This window comes from Danio rerio, chromosome 1 (assembly GCF_052040795.2).
Source record: "Danio rerio strain M-AB ecotype USA chromosome 1, GRCz13ab, whole genome shotgun sequence".
In the NCBI taxonomy this organism is placed as follows: domain Eukaryota; kingdom Metazoa; phylum Chordata; class Actinopteri; order Cypriniformes; family Danionidae; genus Danio; species Danio rerio.
Genome location: NC_141021.1, coordinates 33,344,562 through 33,361,320, shown reverse-complemented (window position 1 = coordinate 33,361,320; position 16,759 = coordinate 33,344,562). Strand labels below are relative to the sequence as shown.

The 16,759-nt window shown below is 34.3% G+C and overlaps 2 protein-coding genes across 2 annotated transcripts in view; one reads left to right on the top strand and one right to left on the bottom strand.

Moving 5' to 3' along the window:
* Window positions 1-16,320, top strand: part of ubac2 (UBA domain containing 2) — a 29,113-nt gene extending 12,793 nt beyond the window's left edge. Inside the window, 5 exon segments of the mRNA NM_001080561.3 lie at window positions 5,489-5,612; window positions 6,269-6,316; window positions 7,247-7,501; window positions 13,051-13,179; window positions 13,752-16,320. Coding sequence (NP_001074030.3) covers window positions 5,489-5,612; window positions 6,269-6,316; window positions 7,247-7,501; window positions 13,051-13,179; window positions 13,752-13,859 — 664 coding nt within the window. The 3' untranslated portion in view covers window positions 13,860-16,320.
* Window positions 213-2,882, bottom strand: gpr183b (G protein-coupled receptor 183b). The gene is given in 2 exon segments (NM_001130812.2): window positions 213-1,334; window positions 2,796-2,882. A coding segment is annotated over 1 exon segment (1,101 nt). The 5' UTR covers window positions 1,314-1,334; window positions 2,796-2,882.
* Window positions 16,321-16,759: the final 439 nt, after the last annotated feature.

Sequence of the window (16,759 nt, the reverse complement as noted above, 5' to 3'; positions counted from 1 at the left end):
AAGCACAGCAAAACAAAATGTTCATACATTGTGGTGAACCAAAACATGAATTACGATCCCAATCTTAATTGCCTTCCACATCCTTTCAAATTACTTGCTTTCATTATGCTTGTAAGTCAAAAACATTGGTTTTGTTTGTTCGTTGAGTAGTGAGTAGTGAGTAGCACCGAGTGCTTCCGTCCAACTGATGTAAAGTGTGCATAAAATGAGGCTTATGTTGCGCTTGGTTGATAACAAATCTGCTGATCCTCTCCAACATTGTTCATTATTATCCTATTGTTGCGGCGTGTTCCGAGCACATCACCTGTGCCTGAACTTTCAGCAGAGTTCTTCACACTGGAGAAGTGGGTGCCAACCTGCCACTTCATCATCCTCATTACCTTTTGCTTATAGCCTTTACATGCAAAGAAGTAAACGAAGGGATCCAAGCAGGAATTTAGGTTCATAAGGCACACCGTGATATGTAGAGAGATCTGAAACGACTGCAGTTCCTTGCAGTCCGTTTCATAGAGAAGCTTCCGAATCATGTATTGCAGGATGTCTATGTGATATGGGCTGAAACAAACCACAAACACAAATACCACGCCTGCAATCACTCCTCTGGCTTTTTTGGTCTTTCCGGAACGTTCTGTCAGTTGGTTTGACTTTGCCGCTTGATGTAGTTTGTGAGTCAGGATTGAATAACAAGCGATGATTGTCATCACTGGGATGCCAAAACCTAAAACTACTGCCACGATCAGCATGTAGGGCAGCCCTTTGAAAACACCCTCAAAATTGGGGTATTCCATACAGGTGATGCTGCTGTCAGGCTCGGTTTTGGTCAGGCCGATTGTTAGCAGGGGCAGCGTCTGGGCCAGCACCAGCAGCCATATTGCCAGACACACAAAGCGTACATTTTTTGCCTTTCTCAGTTTTGCCAGTCTAGCAGGAAACACTAGCGCCACAAAACGGTCCACCGCCAGACATGTCATGAAGTTCACACCAGCGTAGCAGTTCAAATAGAAGAGCAGTGCTATGGCTTTACACAGTACTTCTCCCATCGGCCAGTGGAAACCCAATCCATAGTAAACAGCTCGTAGAGGAAGCGACAGGCAGAATAGGATATCAGACACAGCCAGGTTGGCGGAATAAAGCGTGATTGAATTAATTTTGGTGGTGCTGGAGATCACCACATGGAGAGCCAGAGCATTTCCTAAGAGTCCCACTGGACATATGATGGAGTAGACCAGTGGTATGAGAACCCGGGCCACTGGACGATGATCATACAAGTTGCAGTTGGAAGAGAAGTTCAGGTCTAAATCAGGACTCATCATAGTTATAAACAGGAGACCTCACTGCAAAGACAGAGGCAGCAATGTTTGGGGTCAGTATGATTTAAAATAGTATATTATGTATTATTATTCTTTTTAAGTTTACCAAGTCTGCATTTATGCATTTTATAAGAAATGTAATGAGTTAATAAAACATTTACAATTAATATTTCAGCAGAAATGCAGTTTTTTTATTGTAAAGATGCCATTCCTCTATTCAGATTCATGATCCTTATTAATAATAATAATAAATACTGACTTTATGCACTGTTTGACAGGGTTTAGAATTTTGCTTAACATTTTAAACCTCAATGCTTTTAAGGAATTTTTGAATGTTATTTTGACATGAAAAATCTTTATTTTTATCTACAAAATCATAAGCACTCGAAATTAATTGAAAATATTTTTAAAAAACTTTATTAACATGGCTTTTCTATTAACAGAAATCATACAGCACCAACACATTTTGGCAAAACTTGCCTTCACCAGGGTAAAAAAGTTCAGGTGCTTCTGGAGTTCATTTAAACACTGTGATCACATGACTCAATTGTATATCTAAACAATATGGAAAATGATATATCGAAAGCAAAGTTCAGTAACATTGTCATTGTTAATTCAGTAATGGAAGGAGGGAGAAAGAGGGAGAGAGAATCACATTAATTACACCTGAAGCACTTTTCGATTTTTGATTTTATTTTTATCATTATGCAATTTGTCTGTTTTAATTAATTTGATATTTTGATGGTTGTGTTGTGTCTTTCTGAGCCCATGGTATTATAATCTGCACTTGATAGTTTGGTTATTTAGTAAATGTAGGCTGCTGTAGGTCTTTTTTTCTATTCATTTTTTTACTTAAAGCATTTCTCAGCAAGTTTCTGTTGTTTTGTCTGCATTTGTCTGCATCTGATTTGTGTAGTGTGTAAATGAAAAATAAATGACAGTTTTTAAACACTTTGGGATTATTCTTGACATTTGATAAAAATAACAACCCTGTATATTTGAAATATATAATAAACTATTTAAAAATAATAATAACGATACCTAATGCATCCAGTAACATTATTCTATAAGACCCAACTAAGGCTTTATGTGGCTATGTTAGTTCTTATTAAGATTTAAGTTTCAGCATTTATTAAAACAGTATTAAAAGCAAAAATTATATTCACATTGTTTAAAAATTTAAAAAGAGATGTAAGAAAGGAATAATTAATGCATTACTTATTGTTAAATCTTTTTGTAAAAATTTACCAGATAGACAGAAGGCTGCTTTAAACAAATATAGCTGTTTACTGAACCACTTTTATTGTAATATTTAGTTCTACAGTATTTAGTTATGTTTACCATTGTTTTAACACACATTTAACACACATATGTAACATTTAACATACATTTACCAGAATATATATATATATATTTTTTTTTTTCTTTTTTTTTTTTTCTGTATTTTCACACATTAATTGTATTATTTGATAAAATTATACTCACAAGATGGCATAAAGCAGATTTTCAGTTAGACATCAATGCTATTCTTTCTCGCTATTTTTTAAGTCTCATCTCACTTTTAAAATGTGACTGTGTAACGTGAGAAAGTGATCTCTTCCTGCTTCTTTTTTCCATTTCTGCTGCTCTTTTCGTCACTTTCCTTTTGCTTCTTTCAGTGTTGTGGGGAGGATGTTTAACTCTTTATGGAGAACTGAAATTATCTTGTGGCTTTCACTGAGACATCTAGACTTTTTATTTATTTATTTATTTTTTTTTTTACCAAAGAATTCATACAAGGAATCTACGAGTTGTAATGCAAAAATAAGATTTTCTAGTCTTAACTTAAAAGATAGTTTACCAATTTTAAGTTTTTGCACGTTGAAGAAAACTATTGTGAAATCTGTTAACCATTGTTGCTTCATTTTACTAAAATTTGACATTCATGGTCTTGGCTCATCTGCTCAAAACTGCAAAACACAGAGAGCTCGATTTGTCAACAGACAGGATTAGAAGAAATAATGTTTAAGGTAGAAGTAAACCTTACTAAATCATATCAAATTGTCATTTCTATATTTTGTCCCAAAACTTAAAAATCCTGGTAAAATACAGTGCATCCGGAAAGCATTTATAGAGCTTTACCTTTTCCACAATTCTTATGTTACAGCCTTATTCCAAAATGGATTAAACTCATTGATTTCCTCAATTCTACACAAAATACCCCATAACAACAATGTGAAAAAGTTTTTTTAAATAGTTGCAAATTTATTAAAAATAAAACCTGAAAAATCACATGTACGTAAGGATTCATAGCTTTTGCCTTGAAGCTCTAAATTGAGCTCGGGTACATTCTTTTACACTGATTTGAAAAGGAATATCCCAGGGTTGACTGAATGTCAAAACACAAACCAAGCCTGAAGACAAAGGAATTGTCTGTAGACCTCCAAGACAGGAGGCACAGGGCTGGGGAAGGTTTTAGAAACATTTCTCCTGCTTTGAAAGTTCCAATGACCACAGTGGCCTCCATCATCCATAATAGGAAGATGTTTGGAACCACCAGGACTTCTCTTAGAACTGGTTGGCCATCTAAGCTAAGTGAACGGTGGAGAAGGGCCTTAGTTAGGGAGGTGATCAATAACCTGATGGTCACTCTGTCTGAGCTCCAGCGTATTGTGGAGAGAGGAGAACCTTAAAGAAGGGCAACAAACTGTGCAGCAATCCACCAATCAGGCCTACATGGTTGAGTGGCCAGACTGAAGCCACACTCTGCATGGAATTTGCCAAAAGGCATCTGAAGGACCTTCAAACTACAAGAAACAAAATTCTCTGGTCTGATGAGACTAAAATTGAACTCTTTGGAGTGAATGCCAGGTGTTACGTTTGGAGAAAAGCAGGCACCGCTCATCACCAGGCTAATACCATCCCTACAGTGAAGCATGGTGGTGGCAGCATCATGCTGTGGTGATATTTTTCAGCAGCAAGAACCTGAAGACTAGCCAGGATAGAGGGAAAGATCAGTACAGCAATGTATAGAGACTTCCTGAATGAAAACCTGCTTCAAAGTGCTCTTGACTTCAGTCTGGTATGACAGTTCATTTTGCTGCAGGGCAATGACCCAAAGCACATCGCCAAAATATCAATGGAGTGGCTTCACAACAACTCGGTGAATGTTCTTGAGTAGCACCAGCCAGAGCCCAGACCTAAATCCTATTGAACATTTTTTGAGAGATCTGAAATTGGCTGTACACAGTCGATTCCAATCCAACCTGATAAAGCTTGAGAGGTACTGCAAAGAGGAATGGGCAAAAGACCATAAGACAGGTGTGTCAAGCTTGTGACATCATATTCAAAAAGACTTGAGGCTGTAAATTCTGCCAAAGGTGAATCAACAAGGTATTGAACAAAGGCTGTGAATGCATGTGTGCATGTAATTTTTCAGGTTTTTATTTCTAATAAATTTGCAACAATTTCAAAAAACATTTTGCACATTGTCAAGGGGGAATTGTGTGTAGAATTTTGAGGTAATAAAATAATTTAATCCATTTTGGAATAAGGCTTTAACATAAAAAAAATGTGGAAAAATTGAAGCGCTATGAATACTTTCCGAATGCACTGTACAATAAATCTATTAAGTTTAAAAAATGTTGAATTACACAAGAAGTATATCTCTAAGATATTGACACATTCCAAACTACAATACCAGCCAAAAGTTTAAAAAGATTACGATTTGTAGATGAATGGTTTTTATTTAAAAAATATTGTTTAAATTTAAAATAAATCATAAAATAATGTAATTGTGTTCTGTGAGTCAATGATTAAATTAAGTGTTACACTATATGATCTATCTGAAGTCATTCTAATATGTTCATTTGCTGCTATTTTATGATCAATTGTTTATGATTTTTAATAATTTTAAATTAACAATTGCTATTAATAACAATGCTAAGTGTCATCTTTTTGGTTAAATAGGTTTAACTCTGGTCAGCAGAAGACAATTAATTTAAAAACGTTTTTAAACAAAAATTGTAACTGTTGCAAACTGTTTGACAGGTAGTAAATTTTTTTTTCTTTATTATAGATTATAGATGCTATGCCATTGATGCTAAAGAATTGAAATGGTACCATTGAATGGTGTGTTTTCTCCTGGAAAAAAAGTACAAGTTTCCTATTGTCTTACCTTTTTTTCTGCGCTTTCTTAGGCTGGGTCCAGTCTTTGCTCTGTTTGTGCCTTTCTACCGCTCCATCCCACGAGTTCATGTGACTCAGCTGCTCGGCCACTTCTCAATCACAAACAAGTCTTTGACATACATCGTGGGTGCACAGGTGAGTTTAGAAATCAACAGTTTCTGTAACCCTGTAAGATTTCATATTTTACAAGTATATCTCAAAAATGTAATCTGCGTGAGAACTAGTTTGTGTCATTTTAGTGACATCTGTAACATCTCTGTTGATAAGCAAGTTTAGATTAAAAAGGTTTCGTAAGACTAATAAGATGTTTTTTTTTTTCTTCAAACAAATTTGTTGCAAGAGCAGATAAAATGATTGTGGTGTAACAGACTGATGGCACATGAGAAATTAGATAAGAAGTGGTTCTTTGTGGTTTTTTTGCTGTGATGGTGCTTGTGAGCTGTTTAAGATATTAGCGATAGCAGAAGTTGCTGCATTTTTACTGCAAAAACATAAATACGTTGGGAACATTTGACCTTTCAATGAAATTGTCAGTTTTTCAGTATTTACAAAAATATTTATAAACATTTCTATATAAAACTAACAAATGTAATTTATTTATCCAATAATGCATTATGGTTTTATTTGTTTTATTCTTGCATCAATTAACCTTTCTTTGTGTTGGGCACTTGCAGTTAAGTTTGATGGTAATTTAGCTGCGCTGGTTTAAGATGTTTCAGTTGTGTTTTGTAGATGTGAAAGTGCTTTAAATAGTTCTGAATTTCTTTTGTTTTCTGCTGTCATGTCATCAGCTCTTGACCTCAAGTGCCTACATGTGGGTCGTTGCTTGTAGTGGACTGGTAAGTATAACATTTCTCTGCTGCCTTGTTTTCTGACTCAACCTTAATTGATTACATATCAATTATAAGTAATTACATATACTGTAGTGTAGGGTTGTCAATGGTGAAACAGTGGTAAAGAAGCAGTCAGCGAGTGGAGTTGTTAAATGAATGAGCAACTTTGGCTTTGTTTTATATATCCAAGCTAACAGCATACCTTTACCTTTTATACAACAAAAAATAATAATAATTAACTTAAAAAGCCTGTGGAATCGTGATTGACAGTTTCTCAAAGCAGACGTCGGAGCTTCGAGAGGAGATTGCAGCGTTATTATTCGATTTCTGTGTTATTTTACCATCATAAAATGAGTTGGTTAGCAGTAAACTATACTTTCTGACATACAGGATCTGATGGATCACTTTTTATTCGGGAAAGTCTGAGCTTTATCGGGCTTTATTAGTTTGCTGATACATGCCTGGCCATGAAGAAGAAAATACAGGTGATTGCTATCTAGCAGTAATTCTCTTTATGGCTCTGAAATAATAACTAGGAAGACAAAACTAGTGTTAGCCGACACCTACATTGATCTCCTGTAAGGTAAGGTAATGTATAAATCCTTATTATATATATAAATAGGATATAAATATAAATGATTTATCATTTATTTATCATTTATATTTATATTTGAGCGCAAATGCATTTGCTATTTAAACAGTGTGGCGCAACACCTCAAAATGACCCTTGAGCCGAGCTAAAAGTAGCAAAAGACTATTGCGCCGCGCCTTGCGCCACATTGTGCCGGTTGTATGGTAGGGCCCTTAGTAATATATTCTGTTTATTACTGTTAATTTGTCAAGTTACATTTCGTCACATTGATTGTGTATGATTTAAATACAATATTACTCCCATCTATGGTAACACCTCTATTTTCACCAATCACTCTCTTCCAGATCGCAGGCATGTTGTATTACAGTAATAAGTTGGCGGTCCAGAAGTTCTTGCGTGTGCCTGGATGGGCAGCTAGATGTGGTTCAGTGATTCTGGAGCCAATCTTCTCCGATTCTGAGCCCACGGCAGAGGCCCCGCTGGGGATGGGGGCTACTTTGGATATCCAGAGACAGCAGAGGATGGATATGCTGGATCAGCAACTGCTCCTTTCTCAGCTGGCACACTTCAGAAGAAATGCACAGCAACAGCAGGCTCAGGTACTTCTATTGTTCTTTTATTGAATTTGCTGAATTTTCAGGGTGTGCTGAGGCCTCATCGGGTCTTCCTCTTCACCAGTAGCCAGAGCAGTTTGACCTGTTGAATAACTTGGTCCTAAACAGACTAAGATTGGGTACCGAAACCTGTTGCAAGGTGACATTAGGTGTTTGTTCTTGTTGCTTAGGGAACGGACGCATGCAATGCACGCAGTACAGCGCATTCGATGAGTGAGAGCGACTCTCTTCAGATCAACGCATGATCAAGTTAATCAAATTTGCCTAAACTGAGTGTTCTAAGTTGTATTTTACAAGCAAGGATTCTGACACAGCAATGTGAAGCAGATGCTTTACAAAAGTTGTGTGTAAGGGGGAAACATGTCAAACTTAATGACACGTTTGAGGGCGCAGGGTATCAACTTAAAGGCAGAGGAATGCACTTTCTCTGAAAGCTTGCGACATCATCTGGCACTTTCAATGTGTACAAACATGGACACCAATGCTCCTATTTTAATATGATTAGGACAATACTCTGAATAAAAGTCTAGACTGCCATGTAAACAGTGATTTTTGATTACCTTAAAGGACCACATACATTTGCGTCGCCAAATGTTGAGGATTTTTCTTTCCATTCAACATGCTGTATCAAATTTCATTAAAAGAGCACTCTTCCACCAGTCCTTACTTAATGCTCGCATCAAATACCTGTTTGTCATGGGGGCATGAATGAAATGTTCCTGAATGAAAGTAAAACTGCAGTTAAAGTCGAAAAACTAACAGTGAAACACCTGAAATTACATTAAACTGGAGGAATCGTGGATAGCGTGGTGACACAATGACGTTAATCGATCTATGTACCATAACATGTAAGACAGGATCATGAAAGGAACATTTAAAAAGCAACTCATGTAAACACCTTGATCATATTATTGTCTTATTCAGATTAAGGAAAATCATTAGATTACTGATAACCATGTAAACATAATCACAAGCTGCAACCCTAGGAAAAAAAAGGAGTTCAGTATTTTGATGACAACCTTTCCACAGGGTAGTAGTAAGCTAATGTAATTTCATAATGCAAATCCTTAATTCATGCCAACCAACAAATGATCAAAAGAAATATATTCATGTAATTAAAATATATAAAATATTAATTAATGTTTACTTTAAACTTTAATTATATTGTTATATTAAAATATAAATTTTTAAAAAGATTTTGTCAAATAAAAGGTTTATCTAGAGTCATCCACCATAATTTTGTGGCTCAAAAGTATCGCTTCAGGCACCGTTTTGGCACTGGAACCATTTTAAAAGTATCGATTTAGGATCCGTATTGAAAAAACCCCAAACGCTACCCAACCCTAAACAGACCAGCTGGGGTTGAGGAGTGGTCATAAACAAAGGTAGAGAGGATTAGCTATACCACTCAGGTTTCGAGTTTTAATTTTTTTTATCAGTTACCATTTAAATTGACTATTAGTTGAAAAATCTAAATTTTTGTGTTCTTTTGACATTAGAGATCATTGTGCTACAAAAACTTTTGCAATTTAAAAATGCTTTCTGACATCAGTCTACCTAAAAGGCATTTTGTGGAATTTGCCACAATACCCTGCCTTTCTATGAAAGTCAATTCTTGCTTCCGTAGTATACTCTGAAATCAAGTTTCTGCAAAAATACAATATTTGCTTTAGTTTCCTTCTGATCCTAACATTAGGAAAGCATAGGTTAACTTTTTCCCACAAGTTCCACAATGTGTCAGTTCAAATCTAGTCCTGAACAAGGCACAATTTGGTTCTACATTGAGTTCTGGAAGGTGGGGAGGGCGAGAGACACAACTTCCACTACTGATGCACCCAGGGGCTGTGGGGTTCTAGACAGAAATGCATGCAGTTGTGTTGATATGAACATTGACAATCATAAGGCAAACTTAACTCAAATGAGCAAGTGTCAGCCCAGGAGGTTTAGAGCAACTGCCCTCATCTCAGCAAGCTTAGCTTTCTTCAACACACCTGCCTGTAAGTTTCTAGTATACCTAGAAAATACTTGATTAGCTGGTTTAAGTGTGTCTAATTGGAGTTGTAACTAAACTCTGCAGGACACCAACCCTCCAGGACTAAGTGTGGGCACCCCTGTTTTAAACATTTAAAATGAATCATATATATTTGGCTCAAAACACACTTTCAGACACAAGAATGTGTGATCTTGTACAAATTATGTATTATTTAGGATTGTTCACTAAAGACAACTAAGTCTCAACTTGAAAATTCAGTTATTTTTTAAATGAGAGAAGCAGTAATGTCTTTGAAGCTGTGTGACAGGTGACTGGTGTGACAGATGACCGAAGTTGTGTCAGTTCAAGCGTCACATCAACTCATCATCTCTTACTGATGTGTATCATGTCTTGATCAGTGTTTCAACTGTGGAAACAGCTTGTGAACAATGTCACAGCGTGTTTAAATATATCATATTCAACTTGATGATACAAGCTTAAATGGAGTCGCCATTTAATGTAGATCTTTTAATATTAGTGTAATAATGTTTGTAAATTTTATATTAATGTTGGCAAAAACTTTTACAAATGATTGTTTTATTTATTTTTTATTATTGTTTTAGACTGATAAACTAAGCAATGTGACAAGACCTTGTCTTGTTGTGAGAATCATCATCTCTTGTTTAGTTGTATTTGTTATCAGTATTGTGTAATAACTACACCACTATCTCATCGATACTAAGTATCTACACTAGCATGTCAACCACTGTACATCTTAAAGTCACCTGAAAGTAGTATTTTAACTCATTGTCAAACATGTCAGTACTTTAAATTTCACCATACAAAGTATTTTCTGGCGAGGGCTTGTTCACATGTTTCATAGTGAAGATTAGAAACTGCTGTTTGTGGGGAAATCATTGATGGACACACTGTATGTTTCAAAAGATACATTTGCTTTATCAGAAATGTTGAAATCTTTCTGCGATGAGTTAACTAGCTTGGTTTCCATGTTTCTGTCACTCATATATAGCAAGATAGAACGTGATATTACTAATTTTTCTTTTTTTTTTTACATAGTTTTTCCCTTGTTTATTTTGAATTTGGGGAAATTAATGGTTTCCAGCGAACCAACAGACAGCCACAGTTTTTTTTTTATCACAGAAGCCTGATAAGAACAAATTATGTTGTCCTTCATCAAAATGAAATGGAAAATATATTCTTTAAAAATTGTATAGGTACTTACCAAAAAACATACACGGTACTTTTGAAATGTACATTTAGCTGTGAGCTAGACAGAGTTTGCTAGTGATGTAAATGTCCTGTTGGAGAATAGTGAAAATGATTGTTTTTGAATGGACCTTGGCAGGTCACTTCTGTTACAAAATCTCTATTATGGAAATACAAAGTAAGATGTGCTGTCTTTATTCACACAATGGTAATTTGCAAAAAGTTTAGAAACTGGTCATAAAAAATTACTGTACCAAAAGGTAGATTGTGCTAACTTTAATGTAAAATTAAGATTAATAACCCCTTGTTTAACAGTAGGTTGGTGCCTGTGTTTATCTCAACAAACTTCTTGCTTCAATATAATTTGAAGATGACAAGGAGGTCAAGGAGATTTTTTTTAAAGCTTATTTCTATAGTAAAAAGGTTAAAAATACCTAATAATTAAAAAAATGAGGAGTGAAAAAAATAAGGATATGTTGCATTTTATAATTTAACTAATTTAACTGGCCAAACGTAAAAGGTGGTAACCCCTATTGATAACCATAAATGAAACAAAATAATTCTACATTTATTTGAGCTCCGCTTAATACTCAACAGATCCTTTACATGTAAAAGTAATCTACAGTTATCATTAATGGACATGTTTGATACATTTAGTTTTGTCATGGACAACAACTTGTTGACTTGTGATATTATATTGTGGCTATGAGATCATTTTTCTTGTGGGTATGACTTCTTGCGTTGAGTAAATGGTTGTTATTCTTAAGTTTGAAATTTGATGTTGTAACAAGTCAAATCATACAGGTCTTCCATGCTTCTTGATAGTACCAGGGTTTCAGAAGCATGAACTCAAGGCCTAGAAAATACTTCGAAACAGAAAGATGCTTGAAAATGCTTGAATTAACTTTTGAAATAAAATTTCTTTTTATGGTGCTATTTTAAAACTTGTGCTGAGAGCCTTATTGAACATTATATTGCAAAAGGTCGTAGGACATTTGCTTTTACATGCAAAGCTTTTCTGGGAAGGATTTCCACAAGGTTTAGGAGTGTGTTCAAGGGATTTTTTTTTTTTTTTTACTATTTTTAAAAGCACATTTGTGAAGTCAGTCACTGATGTTTTGAGGTGAAAGCATGGCTTGATGTACTCAAATCTATGCTCTGATTCCTACCAAAGCTGTTCTATTGTGTTGAGGTCTGGACTTTGTCCAGGCCAGTCAAGTTCCTCCACACCAAACTTTCATCCATGTCTTTATGGATATATGTTGGTGCACTGGTGCGCAGGCATGTTGGAACAGAAAGGGGCCATCTCCAAATTGCTCTCACAAAGTTGGGAGCATGAAATTGTCCAGAATATCTTGGTATGCTAAAGCATTAAAAGTCCTTTTTATCTTTTTCACCTGAAAAACAAGTGCGCACTGTAATCCGCCCTCCATAAAACTTCACTTTGTACAATCCAGTCGTGTGTATCATTTTCCTGCCAATTATCAGATCCAGACTCGTCCACAATATTGCCAGAGGAGCATGAAGCATGCAGCCTCTGAAACAACACACCACTATAGCATATTTATGTATAGATTTACGCATGATGCTTAAAGCACTTTTGCTACAGTTGACATGACAAATACACATTTAGCTTATGAAGAAAACAGAGACTTGAAGAACTTATCTATAATTAAAGTCATGTATTTATTTGTTGTCATATTTTATTTGTCTCCTTCCTTTGCCTTTGTTTATAATGGACTATTTACTAAATGTCTATTAGACATCAGTTTTACACATAAAGTATGTTTGTAAAGATTTTTACTATTTACAACTTTCATTCAGCAGATTTTTATAGATGTTTATCAAACTTTTGAACAGCAGATATTTTCCAATAGTTAAATATTTAGCAATAAATATTTCATAATAGCAAAAAACGTATATGCATATACTGTAAGTACATCTATGAATATATTTACTAATGGCAAAGATGATTTGAAGTTCCCATTAAAACCTGTGTTGAACCTGTGTAGACCGGTTGTTTTCTGAGAATAACATACCTTGGAATATCATGATTGATCCATCAGAATCAATTTATCCAGAGAGCGATAATCTGTGATAACAACCGGCTAGATGTACATCACCCTTACTTAATGGGAATGGTATTAAGCTTAATTATATTGGTCATAATGTCATCCAGATAGCATTCAAATTATTAAATTCTGTGTAATATTAAGGAAATGTAAGAACTTTTTTGCATTTAACTTACTTTAGAAAATAGGAATGGTTCATTTTAATCCAATTGTGACTTTAATATTGATGTTGAATTGCCTTCACTGATTGCTGTCCACAACAGACTGGGCTCCTGAACTGGAACAGATTCTTCCCCACTCTGAGGCACAGAGGACAAAACCGGCCCCATGAGGGGCCACAGCAGCCCTCCTATACTCAACCAACAGAGAACCCAGCAGTGACAGAGGAACAGGTGAGATCATGTGACATGCATTTTAAGTGTAGATTTATTTGGCCATTTTATTTTTTAAAAGCTTTTTCGTCAGTACGATTTCTTTGGCCTCGTGGGCAATTTTGAGGGGTAATTATAAGTACTGTGAGTTTTGTAATCAGATTACTTTTTCCAAGTAACTAGTAAAGTAGCTCATTACTGTTTCATTTCCTAGAAAATGTCAATAATTGTTTTCAAAGTAATGGCTAGTAATGGCTGTTACTTTGATTTCTCATTTATTGGCTGACAGTTCTCCTGTCCCTTTTATTGACAGAAATGGGAAAATAGAATATTTTGAGAGAGCAGATATGTTGATTCATGATATTCAGTATAGTTCTAGTATAAATTTGAACACTTGTACATTTGAAAAAGTAACGTACTGTAACATCTACTTTGCATCAAATATAACCAAGCGACAGATTTAGTTCTTTTTTAAAGTAGAGTTGTAGAGTATTACTTTTAAAAAGTGACTTTTTCATCACTGCTTATTGGTATATTAAAAATGAATTCTGCTAAATACTAAAAATGAATTCATTTTATGCTGCTATCACCAGGTTGCAAGATTAATGGAGATGGGTTTCTCAAGGATGGATGCCCAAGAAGCACTCAGAGCATCTAATAATGACATTAACATCGCAACAAACTTCTTGCTTCAGCACTAAGACAAAATAAATTGAAGATGACATGGAAGTCAAGGAGAATGACTTTTTTAACTTATTTCTATAAAATCACTAAGTTGAAAATACTTAAGAACTCTACTTTGGTGTCATCACTACACTAACTGGAATGCACTGGGACACAACTTACAGGAGCTGATGATATCACGTCCTGTCTGGCTGCCTCTTGACCAGGAAGTGTAGCACTCCTGCTGCAGTGTTTTCAGTACTATTAGTAGTTGACTTGTACCCACTGGATAGAGTCAACCTGGTGGACAACATACTTTGTGTCTCAGGGCTTGTGCCATTTGTCAATGTCCTTGAACTTACTTCTAATTAAGCATACTATAATATCTGCATAAATTATTAAACCACATGTTGTTTTGCTTTATATAAGCTAAGTAGATTAAGTCTTAGTTTGCCCAAAATAATTGACTTGCCCTCCTTGTTGTTCCAAAACTGTGGTGTTTTTGGTCTTCCATGGAACACAAATAAGATGTTTAGCAGAATGCCTTGCCTGCTGGTTTCATATAGAGTTAAAAAGAATAAGCTTTTTTGTGTGTTTATAAAAGTAGCATCTCAAAGTAAAAATATGAAAAGTATAAATTTAAAAGATACACACAAATATACATGCAATAAAACTAGTCCAAACAAAAAACAAGATACGTTTAAGTTAAATCACATAAAAGCTATATATATATATATATATATATATATATATATATATATATATATATATATATATATATATATATATATATATATATATATATATATATGGTAATGAAGGTATACTGAGACCAGCTATTAAGCTCCAAAAAAGCACTATATATTTTGGTAACTTTAGATGAGGAGAAGAATGATATTTAATTGAATTCGTCTTTATTTCAGTAGTGCTTTTATAATGTTTGTTGTGCCAAAGCAGCTTAACATAGATGAAGGAAAGAGAATAAACAGACATAACATTTCTGATCGTGGAACATTTCAGAAAATCAGGCCAGCAGGAGAGTAGTGATGGATTGCTGCTGTAGTTCTAGTTAAATTAAAACTGATTCACTTCAGTATAGTAAAAGGCTGATCCACGAAAGAGTAGCTCTATCGAAGCACAGCTCTAACAGTATATAAGCCAGAGTTTGCCAAAAATCAGTCCCTCTGTCATCCATGTTTCAAATATTCCAATTTAGTATACCCAAAGTATACTTTTTATTTATTTGGTTTTGCTATTGTGTGTGTAGCAGAAGGTAAATGAAGACATTTTGGTCTGTTTTTCACAGAAAAAAAAAAAAAAACTCATATGACTTTAGAATACCAGAAATTTAGCACACTCTCAAAAAAATGATGTTTGTTATTTGTTTAAACTACTTATTTAAAACAAGCTGAGACAACACTATTCTTGAAGGTTTTTTGGGACAACTTAATTGTATTGTGTTCAATCCACTTATTTTTGTAAACATTTAAAACTTAATTAATTTCCTCCATGTTGTCTCTATACAAATCAATTTTGTGGAATCCATCATTTTTTACAACACTTTTTTTGTTTGTTTGTATTTATTTTGACATGTTAACATTTTGTTTGTGTGAAAAACATTTGTTTTTGTGAAAAGTGCAGCCAAAACATTCTTTAAATGATCTCATTCTCACCATTGTTGTGTTTATTGAAGAAGTGATGTGGTTTTGGATTGCATGAGGGTAAATGATAGATTTATAATTAAATAATTTTTGTGCAAATTATTTATTTTCTGTTAACTCTTAAAGGGCTATTAGTATGGCAATGTATTTAACGTACACCTGGACTACTGTAAGTGTCATCTTAGAGATATATCTCTCTCACTGGCCATTTAGTCAGAATCAAGACTTCTCAAAGTTTGGGAAACCACCACAAAGTGTGTATCAGATGACATGATATGTAATGTTCTCTTAAAGCCTCAGATGTTTTTAATCATAAATATTATTTAAGCAGAATCAAAATGTGTCATTGTGGTTATGGTGATGAAAAGTGTCATGACTTATAGTGGCGTGTTAAAAAGAAACAAGTGGAACTTCCATGCTGTAGTAGTCTGGTTAAAAGTGTGTCAATATGATGCTTTTCTGCACAGTGAATATAAATAATATTCAGAGCATCTGTCAATGTGTTTATCTGAGAGTAGGATGAAGCTTTTTAACAGCATGATTCCAAAAATATGAGGTAAATATTGTTTGAAATGATTAATTAAAGGGATGCCAACACTGATACCCATCACCAGCGTCCAAATTATGTCTTTAAAGAACCATATAAAAAATACTTATTTATGACATTTGGATGTTTGATGAAAACAGGACTGTTTATGTGAATGTTCATGTTTATGCTACATTACAAAAAAACTTGCTACTTTAAATCGAGTTGATTCAACTGAAATGTTCTAGTCATCTCAACTTACATTAGTCAAACTGAATAAATAATTAAGTTAAACGTATTAAAATAATTTAAGGTAACATAAACATGGTTGTCATGACTTTTTGACATGTTTTTGTACAGTGTTAAGTGTTTGATTTGATTTAAAAAAAAAAAAAATTTGCTCCTTTATATATTAATGGTTTAGCTTTGCCAGTGGTTCAACCAAATCACTGTTTAACACTTCATTGTTTAACACTCACTGTGGTCAAATAGTAGGTCTATGAAATGATTACACTTGCTGTTATACCTTAAGATGATATTTTAACTAGATTTTAAAAGTTATAAGCACATTAGACTACTACAATGTCCCCTGAACATCCTTAAGGCTACCTCTATATTTTGTGTGCTAAAGTCAAACCTTGTGTCACAAAATATAACTTTATATAGAAGCTTCACCATTTTGTTTAATAGAAATATATTGATTATGTAATAATGTACATCTTAATATTCATTTTTAAATGTTTAAATGGAT